The sequence below is a fragment of the Branchiostoma floridae genome, chromosome 3 (assembly GCF_000003815.2).
Source record: "Branchiostoma floridae strain S238N-H82 chromosome 3, Bfl_VNyyK, whole genome shotgun sequence".
In the NCBI taxonomy this organism is placed as follows: Eukaryota; Metazoa; Chordata; class Leptocardii; order Amphioxiformes; family Branchiostomatidae; genus Branchiostoma; species Branchiostoma floridae.
The window spans coordinates 23,235,313-23,250,077 of NC_049981.1; the positions used below are offsets into that span (position 1 = coordinate 23,235,313).

The following is a 14,765-nucleotide window of genomic DNA, read 5'->3' on the forward strand; positions in this document are numbered from 1 at the left end:
ATCATTTTCTGCCTTAAGACAACTGCCATTGTGAGACATGGCCCTGCCTATCACTACCATGCTGATACTGGAATTACAGTCATTGACACTTGCCAGGAAAATCAGTGCTACTGAGTCATAGTTTATTGAAATTCTTTCAAACTTGCAGAAGTAGTGTAGAACTATTTTGTGCATTGTTTGAAGGTGTTGTCACCTGTCAATTCCTAAACCCTGTGGCGTAACAGGTGAAAGGTCACCATTAGAGACATGCGCAGACCCGGCAAAATGATGCCATAGAACCTGGTCTATTAAAAGTAAGTGTTAGAGGCCTTTTTCTTGGGAAATGTTGGCATTTTGGAGCTGAAAATCCCAGGTAAGGGTTCTGGCTATTTCATTTTGCGAAAAAAGTATGTTTTTAGCCATGTTTTTGGCTTCCTGGGCAGTATAGAATATGTGTTGTTTACATTGTTTTGATGCTGTCCTCCAAAGGTCAAAAGGTCATTAGGGTGCGTTTAGCTGCTTTCATGACCTTTGCACTGTTCGAAAATGCTTCAAATTTCGTAGACGGACAGTTTAGAAGCCATACTTTTCTGCCAATATGAGTTTTCCAACGACTAAACTTCAGGTAGGTGACTTTTGACAGCCTTTTTCTGACATGTTATGAATGCTGTAGGTGCCTGCCGGCTATTGGTGATCTGTACCCTGTGAGGCGCGGGTGAAGGGGGAGGGGGGTGGTACACACCACCACCAGTAGAAAACAAAAACAACAAAACAATAATATTGTACATGTGATTGTGCTGATCGCAAGAATAGCCCACTGCTGTTGTTACTGGCCTGTTATAGCGGTCATTAAGCCCATGCATTTACAGTATTCAAATCAATTCACCTCAAACATGTAGTAAGACCATGAGTCGGATATACGATCGTTTCGATTCAAAATTTTATTATCTCGATTTTGAGCTGTTCACTTTCAGAATCAAAATCAACCTGAATATACCAGAGAAATTGACACTCGTGTAGCATGTGGCAAGATGCAGAAAGCGCTATAGAGTACAAATGTATGTGGCATGACCATGAGAACATTTCCAAATCATAATGTTTGTCTCCTTGTGTATCAATTGAATGAATGGTCACAGATACAACCTTTGTCATTTTATTATAATCCACATATAGCTGAATTGTCTCCAAAGTTTCTTGTCTCTCTCAAGTGTCATTGCATTTTCCCAAGGGTAGTCAGCTGTTTTGGAAATGTCAGGAATCTCTTTGTACAAACTATAATTCTTTTTATGAATAATGCCTCAACATCTATGATATCCTCTGACAGACATGAGTGAAAAACAAATGAAATTGTTTTCCAGGTTGGAATCCACCCTGAAGCCTATTGAAGACATACACGAGATCACAAGATGGCGGCAGAGTGACCTAGAATCCGGGACCAATCCTGTTCGATCATGCTCTATTTTGAACACCTCGGTCAAAAACAGCGCCTGTCGGACAGAACTGTTCGCTTCCACTATTTAGCTGATAATAACGACTGACTTCAGTTTAGCTTTTTTTCACCCTGACCTCCTCACAGACCGGGTTGAAAAAAAATTTGCTGACTTCTTTGTTGAAGGTCACATCCACTGAGTACAGTCATCTTAGGAGGGGGCTGATATAGTTGTGGTAAGGGCTTTAATTTCAATCAAAGTGGAAGCGGGAGGCCACGTATATCATTACCTTGTTTGTGAGCAGAAGTGTCTGGTTTCTGACATACAGTCAATGCACATGAAAACCAGGGTACACCTATTTGTTACTGGGTTTCTACTGCGTTTGCTGCATGCATAACAGCGGCATGCTCATGATAAAAGCGAAATCAAGAAGAAAGCAGCTCAGGCACTCGTGGAGAGGGAGCTTGTACTATGCACCAACTAATGGGACACTTCTACAAAGTCTGCCAGTGCAGAGTCCCGTGTCTTATACATACCCTGCTCTACATGTGCATCCTGCCCACCAACAATGTAAAGCTAATTGCAGTGGCTCTCCCTCCCACAGTACCTATACATGGTGGGTTTAGTCTTCAACAAAGAATAGCATAGCATTTTTCTTTGGCCATTTCTGTTCAATGATGATGATTTCTGTTCAACTGGGTATTCGAATTAGAATAGGGGTTGCATCTTGTTCTATTTGTTCAATATGACGTTCGATCGGGATTTGTCCATGATGACTCCCTTGCGAAACTGAATGACCTCGACGTTGAGGAAAGAAAGCAATACCCTTTCAATAATACAACGTGTGTCATGCCAAAGGTAATTTTATATCTAACTAAAGTAAAGGGACGTTATTACATTTATTGGTGTCAATAATCCTACATGTTCTGGAAATGTTTTGTAACATCTAGTACTTTGGAAAGGTTTTAGTAGCTTACTAATAGGAATGTTTTTTTTTATGAAGACAGATGCCATTTTGATATTAGTGTTGTTGAGATCTTTTAAAGCATGTATATGTCATATATACATCCTTTGATTCCTGTGTTTGTAGATATTTCCAAAGCATAGTAAGCATGCCTGTATATTATAGTCTTACTGTATTTATAACTTCCAGTGCATACCGTATGCTTGGTAGTGTTGTTTATGTATTCAGGTGAGCTTTTAGAATACAGACATGAATGAACTGATGCATATGACTTTGGACAGGTGTTTGAGTAAGTGTACATGTGAATTTTCTCCTGGTAGGAAGCAGGAGATGGTGCTGTTTATGCAAGTCACACCTGTCTAGAATGATCAGACCACTGGCTTTAGTTGTTCACACTGAAGAACCACATGCTTGTAGAAAAAGATGAAATTGTTAGAAATCTTTGGGCAAAATGGATTCGGATACAGTCGAAATAATTCATGTCGATCTAAGCTGACCTAGATGTTAAATGTCGTTTACCATGTCTGTTCCTTGCAAATCAAATATATCAAACAGCAGTTTACATGACGACTTTGTACAAGCTTAAGCATGAACATTTCATTTAAATTTGAAAGAAACCCTATTCTATTACGTTCGTTGCAAGTGAGATATGAAATCGTTCCAACCAACCCGCGTTCCACTAAGCTCAACATTGTCCGACGTACAAAGAAACGTATGTTTAGACGTACAAAAATCATGTATGTTAAAAATTTATGAAGGTGAAAAAGACAATTTACCACATACGCCTGTTAGGACATTTTTGTGCTATTCTCACTTTCTTTCTGAGTGTCTGTACTCAATACTTTAGACGGAGATGTGAACTTTTATCTAAAAGTTGCGCCCGAAATATATGATTTATTCTCCGAAGTTCAAATGTTAGTAACTCGATGAACAATTAAGATTATCGCATAGGGATTCATACAGGGACTAAGAAAGCTTTCAGAATCTTGTAGAAAGAATTTGAGAAAAATCCATCGATTTCTGGGTGAGATATGAAAAACCAACATGTTCCACTCTCACGCAAGGCCGACCCGCGTGCCACCTGCCATCCAATTCTAGCGTGATTTAAACCGCATGCGACGGAAATCTCATTTTCTTCATAAATCATAAAGAGAGCGGAATTTTTCGATGCAATTTTCACAACATTAGGCCAATATCTCAATCTATCTGTTCCTCTTTTAGTTTTGCTGTACCATTAATCTGATTGAAGATATGAGTGTTACATATGTCTTCATTTTCGACCCCTACAAAAATGTTTACATCAAGTGGCGCTTATGGCAACTTTTCCCAACTTTTCTGAGTTTAAAAATCATTCATTCTACATAGATGATCTACAAAATGACTAAAACAGTCGTAATTTGATATTTCATTTTTTTACACAGTCATTTTAATGAGTTTTATTAGATATATTTACCAAAAAAACGATTTATATATATCCAAGCGGTAATTCTTATTACTGCAGGGCGCCACTGCGGCGAAAATTAATCGGCTTCTTTTGCTGATTGTAAAACCTTTTTTTTCGTCAACGATAGTATACAAAAGTAGTCAAACCTCGTATTGTGGTATTTCATTCCTCCAGTAGTCTGCTCAGCGTGTTTGATTGAATGTACTTACAAACAACCGACAGTTATTAAAACCTAGCGACTTTCCTCAGAACAGCAGACATCAATGTAGAAAGCATTGAGGTCCATGGTAGTGTTTCAAGCCTTCTTGTTCAAATTAGCTTTCAGTTGAGTTGTGTGGTTTTCTGGGTGCTTGCGGTCAATGTTAAAGGATATCAATAGCGTGTTTACTCTCAGTATATGTCATATGAATTTGAAATGAATCATTTTTGTTCTATAGGTGCAGAGCTTTCAAGTCAATTGTGCAATGGTAGGACTTGACAGTATCACTTAAAAAATTCAAAACTTCATGCTTTGGCTTTGTTTTCAATGAATATTCTTACTATTGTAACTAACAATAGATTTTCTGGAAAGCTAAAAGAAACCATATAATTCTACTGTATCAACCTCTGGATGATTGCTGCTTATCTGTCCTATAAAACTGTAAAGAAGCAGATTTTATAATCAAACAGACTACAGTTTCTTTTCATAGTGACTTGACTGATGCAGAATATTTAAAATAAACAAAATAACCCGCATATAAAGAAAGAACTGTATACTGTACTTGAAATAGACACATCTTTAACACCATCTTTTACAACAGGATATGATCCTTTGTGTTTATTCCTCATATGTATAACAGTACATGTGAAAATAACTCAAACTCGTGGATCATATCTATGTAATAAACAGATATTAAAACATTCAGCAATCCAGATTATCCAGATTATTTTGTCATGAAATCAAAGGAGCATAAAAGCTTCTTAACCAACAATTTCATCTTCTTGTCACCCTCATCAGTTATATGTATGTGGGTTAAATACATATGTGGGTTAAAAACAACACTGTAAAAGACTGGGATCATTCCAGTGTTACTGACAGCATAAAATTTTGTACATAAAGTAGTTCACATTGTACAAGTATGTACAAGATGCAAAATGGCTGCTTGCTAGCTTACCTTAATGATACTTCTACATGTATTATATAAGACAAATGTCTAATTTCTAAATTGAACTTACAAATTTCTACTACAATTTCAATACAAATATAGCTGTGATTTCACATGCATCTGTATTAGAGTCACTGTAATGTAACAAACTACAGGCATTGCAGAAAGGGTTTCTAAGTAAATTTCCACTAGCTATTTAATATTTTCATAGGCTCATAAATCAATTATCATTGCATTAGGACTTGGGCTGGGTCATAAATAACTTGGAATGCAGGAACTTCTTCTTCTGTCCTTTCCATCCTGACGGACGAGTTTACATTCTTTAGTTTGTATGTAAAGAATATTTAGGTTCTGTTGGAAAGAATTATAACAACAATACAGAAACATATCAGTTGTGATGAATATGTATGTATGTATGTATGTATGTGTGTGTGAACATGAGGGATAAAGACACAGTTTTGTTATTTGAATGCTTAGTGTTATCATAAGTTTCTAAGCAAAAAAATGCATCTTTGTCTTGTCACCTGTTGACCAACATGGAGTATCAATTTCCCTTTGTAGATTTTCATACGTGTATGAGGTTTGACACGTCTGTGACTCATCACTCTTCAGAAACTGAGTCCAAGCAAGGTTAATATCTATCTCATGTATCGATATAACCTCCTTGATCCTAGATGTCAACGCTCTCCACACAATCACAGTACACCGCAATCATTTAAAAACACAGACATACACACACACACACGCACGCATAAACATACATACATACACACACACACACACAATACCACTCCCCACACAATCACACAGTGCACTCACCACAGTTATTGAAACACACACACAAACACACACAAACACGCACACAACTTAACAATCATTATGGATTTGCGGGTACTATGATTATTTTACACATTTGTTTAAAAAAGTTAATATACCCGTTCTCACCCCATATGTGCTGTGAGAATAAAAGTGCCAAATATTTAATTTCATGAATAGCATCATCATTGCACATCATCTCATCTGAATGCCCTATAGCAGAATTTGATACTAAAAATGTGCAAATATGTTTGATAAGTTATCGATCACATGTTAAATACCTTTTTTTATATACATTGCATGTAAAACTCAGGTTAATCAGCCTTATTTTGTTCACCTGTGTGAAGCAAGTGGTGGAGCAAACAGTGACCTCTTTTTTTTTTTGTATGTAAAGAATATTTAGGTTCTGTTGGAAAGAGTTTTAACAAGTTGTACATGTAATTTGTATTTCATAGGTACGCAGTTTTTGCTTATAATGCACCAATCAATCACCTGTCATAAGAAAGATGTCTTTTGGTTTTATCATGCATATGCATAAGTCACAATCATGTTTGTTGCCACCCCCTATGTTACTAGAATTTGGCTATATTAACAACAATCCATGATATCTGCATGAAAAATACTTCTTCATATCTATCTATTTCATTGAAAAGTATTTTTAAAACTATATACTGATACTGTGAGGGCAATAATGGGGGTCAGAAATCTTCCCTCCCAACATCTGCTTGAACAATATTGATATATGGTATGGAGGTAGAATGAGAATGTGACCTTGGGGATTCATATTCATTTTTTATCTGGTCTTCGAGATTTTTTTCTGGTCTTTACCAACTAAAAGTGTTTATTTTATGGTCCTATGTCATAGCATCAAATTCAAATGAGCTGCAAATGTACGGGCAAGGAGCGAGAAGATACATTTATGGTACATTTTATTTGGGGGATGAATGAATTGAATTGTAAAACAATTGTTTGAATAATTTTCATCCAAAAATGTATATTTTGCACTTGTACAAGTAGCTCTTGTTCAAAGCCCGATGATCTCAAATTTGGTATTGGGACAGCCGTTAAATGTACACAAGAACAGAGCTTCTTGAATAGTCCAATTGCATCACAATAACATTGTGCTCATTCCTAACTTTTGTGTTGAGTAATAGTCTGCATTAGCATGGATGGTTTGGAAAAATCCATTTTAGGGTGAGGCATTTTGGAAGTATCTAATTCTGCAAGGGAGAATCTTCAGAGTAAGTTCATGTTCCAATGGAGTCGAAAAGCACGTGAGAGAAATTTAAGTGTAAATTGTGCTGCGTGGTGTAGGAATGTGGAATAGAGACTGTATGGTTTGGACTCAGAGGTTTTTATACAGATTCTGTGATGTCGGATCTATTCGTATCGAGCAACTGCTTAACCTGTCTCGGTGCTTCACCATGCTATTGTTGCTGAGTAATTTTAACATACATGTAATTGCCCAAGACAGTAATGAGAGAAAAGAAAATCTGAATAAACAGCTGTCACAGTAACCCCCATAGAGTCCATGCATACCCCAAAAGAAGTCTATTGCAAAAAGGAACTTATACCTATAGGTGAAACATTATAATCTGTTGGGGGGGGGGGCATGTGAGAGAAATCCATGTGTAAACTGTGCTACATGGTGTAGGAATTGAGTTATCTGTATGTAGCAAAATTTATTGATTTTAATTTCTCTGTTATTTAGCCAGGGTGTCCCCAAATTCTCAGTGGAAAACACTACTTTACAGTCCAGGGCCCTGGAATGAATTGGATGGTATGACTACACACAATTCAGAGTAGCTTCATAAGTCAGCTTTCAAAATCATACAGCAATAGCTCATGGTCTGACTCGATTTGACTCAGATACACAGAAGAACACAGTGTCTAAGCATGACCCAATTGTAAGTTTGGCGACAAAGTATTGCGTCATGGACATTCTCCTGTGCAGGGCATCCAGTAGGAAACCATGAGTGCTGACAAATATGTCACTCCCTTTTGGGGTCCATAACCATGATGTAGATCTCCATTGGTGAAATCAGATGATTGTTCTGCTACCTTAATGCGAATCGATTATTTTGCAGAGTGGGAACACAGTACAAAAAGTATTCATCAGCATAAAGTGTATCATAAGATACAAAAACACCCAGAGATAAGACCATTTTTTTTCAAACGAGTTTGCTCAGTGTAAGGCCATTGACCACTGAACTATGCTCACTGTAGGCTAGGCTGTGTAGCAGCATCTCTTCTCCCTAAGTTAGAAACATTGTGGAGCTAGTTTGACTCACTGACTCAATAGGCGAAGCAGAGGTTACGAGTTGCTTGTGAAATTCCCTTCCCCATTCTAACCAGAATGGTTTGATCCACTCCCACCTGGAGTTATGTGTTTTGACTAATTTGCTTCAGATGTTGAGATAACACATGTGTATAGTCGTTCTTGGTTTAGGGTGGGTACAGAAAATTAAGGTACAGGTATGGTTCAGGTCTAGAGGATCAGGTACAGGTCCGCACCTATCTGTGAAAACTAATGAATGGGCGACTCAAAACAGTGGTCCATTTTTGCAACGAAAGATTCTATTTGGACGTTCATATGCATTTAAAAAAAAATTCTGTATGTCAACAACACTAACTGCCTCTGTTTTAGACCAAGTTTGACTGTAGAAGCTCGGTAAAAATGACTATCAACTCTCTACTTCACTGTCGTTCTTTTCTTGGATCTGTAAGCCCCAAAACATGTGAACGTCTGCCGATATAATCTGTTCATTTCGAATCGGTCCAACATCCAGTCCACTGATTTTTCAGGTCTGTTTTTTCTGAATCGGTCCAACATCCGGTCCACTGATTTTTTCAGGTCTGTTTTTTCTGGACCGGTCTAACAAGCAAAAAACGTTTTTTTGTACCCACCCCTATTCTTGGTGAGTGAAAAGTAAGGTACCAATTTTTTCTTATGGTGTTGTCCTGTTAGATCATAATGTTATTATGGTTTCTTGCAAATTCTTGCCCGACAGCTAATTGCAATTATTATTATTTGATTTACAATAATAGGTGAAGAACAATATAGCCATTGTGTCACCTCTAGTCTGAAAACATTAACTCTAAATTCTTTCTGGAGAACACATCGATGTTTCAAAGGTCTGAATTCGATCCCAGGGTCGGCTGGAAAGGTTCAAGTAAAAAGGGAATCCTGTGTTTGAGGATTATGTCACGGTCGCTGGGAAATGATGTAAGGTTACACAGCGGTAAAGGTTATACGTTTACCGATCGAACCGACCCTGGACCCGACCTCAAAGCTGCGATCATCTGCCGACGGCCGACTAGGGTTTGAAGAAAAGGCATATCTGCACTGTTTGCTACACCTTAGCCTTTGACAGACATGTAGAAACAATACACCCAACTCACTTTCTCGTTATATTCTTGTCCAAAATAACGTAAAACTACACTTTTCCTTGCATATTCCTAGGGTGTACGGCAATTTTGGGCCACTGGTCGTCCAGGTCAACACCAAGCGAGGTGACCCATGAACCCAAGAATGACCCAATATACTTGGTTACCCATCGAAAAACACAACACATGGAGTCTGACACACTCATCTCTCTGAGCCACTTGTAAGTGGTTACCGGTCTTTCTCAGGAGACAGGAGACGTCTCATAGCTCACTTCTAACTGCATCACGGTGACCACCGTTAACCTCTTGTAAGTGAAAACGGTACTTGTATGGGGTGCACCCACACAGATAGACTGAGACACAGACACACACAGAGACACACACACAGCGCACGACACATACACAAAACCACGTGCACACACATCGCACACACACACACACACACATACACAAACACACCGTGACAAACACATAGACACACACACACACACACAAATACATGTACACAGAGACATAGACACAGGCACGCCCCCACACCGCACACACATGCACGCACCCACACCGCACAAATACACACACACCACGCGCGCGCACACACACACACACACACACACACACACAAACAAACAAATGGCACCGTACACTCCATATTCAACGGTATGTGTATAACGTTACGTGTGAAAATGGATGAAATTCTCTACACATGGGAAATATTGACTTTTGTACTATCTTTAATTATCTTCCAGATACCGCCTTTTAACACGTGTTCTACGGGATGTCTCAAAACAAGACACAGCTGTAACCGTGTTGGGAAGCATCCTGGACCTTCCCGTAGTGATCGCACCAACCGCACAACATTCTTTGGCACACGACGACGGTGAAAGGGCAACTGCCAAAGGTAGTGAAGCGCGAGAAACAACAAAGGCCTGTATCTTTAAACAGGGTCTTAAATACTGTTAGTTTAAATTTAAGTTTAGTTTTAGTAAACATGAAGTTGATCAATCATTTCTCCGTTATTGCTTTATCAACTGTATTCAGTGTCATCGGGAAGGTGATTTATTGGCACTACACGTGCACAGTCTGAAGTTGTCAGCGGAATTTTGGCACTTGTGATGGTGATACGCTATGAAATGCTGGTGACATAAAAGCGTGGTCATTATACCCCTGTCACATTATCCACGATCTTCGGGCGTATCGATGGAAGATAGGCCATATTTAAGATCGACAGAGGTTTTTTTTTTTTTCACCTGAAAACCGTCCCTGTCACATATTTTGCCATACTTTGTACAATTGTTGTGCAATTAAGTTATTATTATAAGCGAGGCTCGGGCGATTGCCGCAGACTCGTCGTCCGGTAGATTTTCGCCAAATTTGACAGACGAGCCATCATTCTAAAGATAACGTTACATGTCTAATCTTTCTAGTGGTATGACACATTATGCAAATATACACTATCAAGGGAATGTTTGGCAATTTTCTTTCTCTACCTACCGGCACAATTAGCCCTCGTTCGTAACTAAGGAATGGGCGATCATACAAATTGGATATTTCCAATGACATTGCATTTGACAAAGTATTCACGAAGACTGAATTTACGTTTCCGACCTTTTGTGCTGAGTGTACATCCACATACATGATGAGAATTATTTCATGTCAGTCAAAACTAGCTCCATGTGTTCTGTACCTTCAGCTGCAGCTGCTCTGAATGTTGGGATGGTGGTCAGCAGCTGGGCCAGCTGCAGCATCGAAGACATATCAGATGCCGCGCCCGTGGGAGTCAGGTGGTTTCATCTGACGTTACAGAAAGATGTGGCCCGCAACAAGGCTCTCCTTGCGCGGGCAGAGAAGGCCGGCTGCACGGCTGTAGTTCTGACCGTGGACCAGCCGGTAGCGCGGCGGTTAAAACGCACAGGAAAGTTGGCAGTTGCGCCTGACGATTGGAGGTAAACTATCTGACAATATTACACTTTTTTCTGAACTTTCTTAATCTAGACTGTTGCCAGGGACTACACAGGCCAACTCTTTGGCACCAGTGCCAACATATCCCGGAGGACAGTAAGTATTTTCTGAACTTAAATCCAGAATTTTCGCTAGCGCCTACACAAGTCAACTATTCGACACAGGCACCAACGCAGCCCCTAGGACATTTTGCTTTAGTCCCGTCGGGGGGTTATTGGCCCTGGTGTCGAATAGCTGGCCTGTATAACCCCCGATAACAGTCTGGCCAAGGAATATTCGTTCGATTGGTTAATTTAGGTTATTGATTCATCTGTGACTTGCATCAAATTATCTCTATCTAATTCTCTATGGTTGCGTGTCACTGCGATGGTCCATGGCTGAAAGCAAAATGAAGATACCATTCACCTTATACCTCAATCTATTTTCAGTCTCCCCCATATGACGTTTGGCGATGCTCCCCAAAGAGGTACGGTGAGCTATGGAGAGTATATATACGCGTGCATGAAACAGCCCATAACGTGGGACGATGTCGTGTGGACAAAAACAAACACCAGTCTACCAGTGGTCCTAAAAGGGATACTGTCAGGTAAGATTTTCCATCATATCAACTATTGTCAGGAATCCACCCCAAATGGAATATTCCCATTTGAGTTATGTATACATATCTTTTAAATGCATCGTATTTTGATTTACCACAAATGCTCTTTAGGCCACAGCATGTAAATTTTATGGATGACATCAGCGCGCGCATTAATTTTCGCCAATTTCAGAAAAAAAACAAGATTTTTTTTCTTCTACAGGGATGGTCAACATGACGACACCGTACCAAAATGAGCAAACATGTTGTGTTGTAGCCTAATAAATGTACTTGTAGAAGTGACACTTGCGAGGTACCCAGGGCTGTAGTTGTAGAAATGAAACTTATTGGATAGGTGTAAAAGTGAGTCCAATATGGAAGCCATGAGTGTGGTTATACCCCCCTCACATGTAGCGAAAATCGATCGGACGACGAGTCTGTGAGCTCTAAATTATGAGGAGGCATGACCCTGATGCCGACAAAGAAATGACAGAGTTCCCCCCTTCCCGTCAGCGTCATGCCGCCTCGTAATTTAGAGCTCGCAGACTCGTCGTCCCATCGATTTTCGCTACATGTGAGGGGGTGTAACCAACTTTGTTTGCGATGCCAGTCTACCACACTAGTGTCACTTTAACCACATCAGTACATGCATTGAATACAGGAATGAATTCCTTGTTGGCTCTGATACCATGTTCTGTCCCTTTAATTCTTGTTACAACAGTCATCACAACTTTATGGTGCCTATTTTTGAAAATGTAGCCATCTTGTGTTTTTTTCACCTATCTTGTTTTTTTTCGCCCTATCGCACTATTTTTGCAGTCTGCAGAGGATGTCATCCATAAAATTTACTTGCTGTGGCCTTATGTCGTCTCTATAGGTATCTTCTCTATACGTTTCTCCTTTCTGATGCTAATGATATACAGCCTGATTTCTACACATGAACTTGTTGCGATGCGTGTCAGGAAGAGTTCGAAAAAACGTTAAGCATAACTGTTGCTACCCAGGTAATATTTTTTCTTTAACAATTAACATTGCCAGCCTTGCATCCATTAGGGGTACTTCCCCCTTAACAAACAGACTGCTAAATAAATACGTCAGTCGCGTTTTACTCAATCAATCATGTTGATTAAGTATTGATAAGGAAAGAACAATCTGATATAGACGTTTAACTTGACATTACATATTCAGCTGAAGACGCCGAGGAAGCTGTAAGACGAGGAGTGGACGCGATCTGTGTTTCCAACCACGGCGGAAGGCAGCTGGATGGAGTCCCTGCTACTGCAAGTCTTTACTTCGAATACTCGGCATGGTTATCACACACACACACACACACACAAACACACACACACACACACACACACACACACACACACACACACAGAAGGTGGAAGGGAGAGATAGAGAAACCATGAGAGTGGGACAAAGACGGCGGAGACAGAGAGAGTGACAGACAGATAGACAGAGAGATTCAAGGTACAAAAAGTATATTTGAGGATGAAGTTGGAGGACACAGAGACGCTCAGACAGATAATGAGAGAAACTCACAGAGAAACAAATACAGAGAATGAGAAAAAAATTGACATAAGCACAAGCTCACCCATAGAGAGAGGAGACAGAGAGAGAGAGAGAGAGACACACACACAGAGACAGATAAAGAAACACAGAAAGAGAATGGAACAGAAACACACAGAGGGAGATACAGAGAAAGAAATTAAGACACGCACACAAACACTCTTGCAGCTAGAGAGAGAGAGATGCATGTTGAATTTATTGTAACTATTTCTGCAATCCTCCAGCTCGACGTTCTTCCTGACGTAGTTCGTGTTGTTGGTGGAAGGCTGGAAGTTTACATGGATGGCGGGGTGCGGACAGGAGCCGACATACTGAAGGCCTTAGCCTTGGGCGCCAAGTGTGTGTTCGTGGGAAGGCCTGTGCTCTGGGCCTTGGCTTACCAGGTAAGGGCTTAAGTTTACTTCAGACAGCCCATCTTAATGCTCATTTGATGTTTTTTGGCTCGGCACACCATTTGCACGTGGAGTACAAACCTTGTAACCTTGAACCTTGTAACCCTGAACCCCAGACATCATTTCGTGACAAACCTGCACTTCGTCATTGATTGCTTTTTCGTGTATACAAAACAACCAGGTGCGTAGCGTAGCCATAAATTCAGCATGTAGACATGGGCAAGAAAAAAACAATACACCTGTCCACTTCTGATGTATTTGTCTGTAAATACTGACCATGCCATTCCTAGTCAAGTGAACCTGAGACAGCATAAAATTTTGTAGTGTAAACATGTGCGGTAACTTCTTAACCTTTTAGTTATATGAGGAAAATACTGCACCTGCTATTGACTACTTCTAATCCCGTCCAAAACATCTGATGCTACAGAGCTAAAGCTCAACTGATAAACAACCTTATACCCTTTGTCTTCAGGGGGAAGACGGCGTTCGTCAGGCGCTACAGGTGCTGAACGATGAACTCCGCGTTGCTATGGCTCACACAGGTGAGGTGACACACAGTCTTGTAAGACAAAGGCAGAGTTCACTCAAGTCACCATTCATTTCAGACATAAGCATCTAGAATGACATAGTCGCAGGGCAACTGGAGAACAGGCATTCTGGAGTTATGCTGCTCAACTATACACACACACACAGAGAAGAAGAAGTAGAAGAAGAAGAAGAGGAGGAGAAAAAGAAGAAAGAACTTTACTGCATGACAACTGTAGAGGATACAGTGTATGGCAACTTGTACATACAATACATACAGAACAGTTTATATACATGGGTTACTAGTATCTAAAAAATCTAAGAAACTAATCTATTTAATTTACACATGGTACATGTATGTAGTATCAACAATCAGGCTAGCACTATGTGCTGGTTCAGGACAGTATAATATTGTCTCGTTTTTTGAGTATGAAATGAGTTATATATAAATTGACCGACATACACACACACACACACATACATACATACACACACACACACGCACACACACACACACACACACACACACACACACACACACACACACACAGACTGTAAAACATAACCTTTCAGCG

General features: G+C 39.8%; 1 protein-coding gene across 1 annotated transcript in view; it reads left to right on the top strand.

Annotated features, from left to right (window-relative positions):
• The window catches only part of LOC118410821 (hydroxyacid oxidase 1-like), a 126,294-nt gene that overhangs the window by 97,929 nt on the left and 13,600 nt on the right, over window positions 1-14,765 (top strand). The window contains exons 2-7 of the mRNA XM_035812650.1: window positions 9,912-10,063; window positions 10,856-11,108; window positions 11,553-11,710; window positions 12,890-12,981; window positions 13,498-13,656; window positions 14,138-14,207. Coding sequence (XP_035668543.1) covers window positions 9,912-10,063; window positions 10,856-11,108; window positions 11,553-11,710; window positions 12,890-12,981; window positions 13,498-13,656; window positions 14,138-14,207 — 884 coding nt within the window. The remainder of the gene's footprint in view (window positions 1-9,911; window positions 10,064-10,855; window positions 11,109-11,552; window positions 11,711-12,889; window positions 12,982-13,497; window positions 13,657-14,137; window positions 14,208-14,765) is intronic.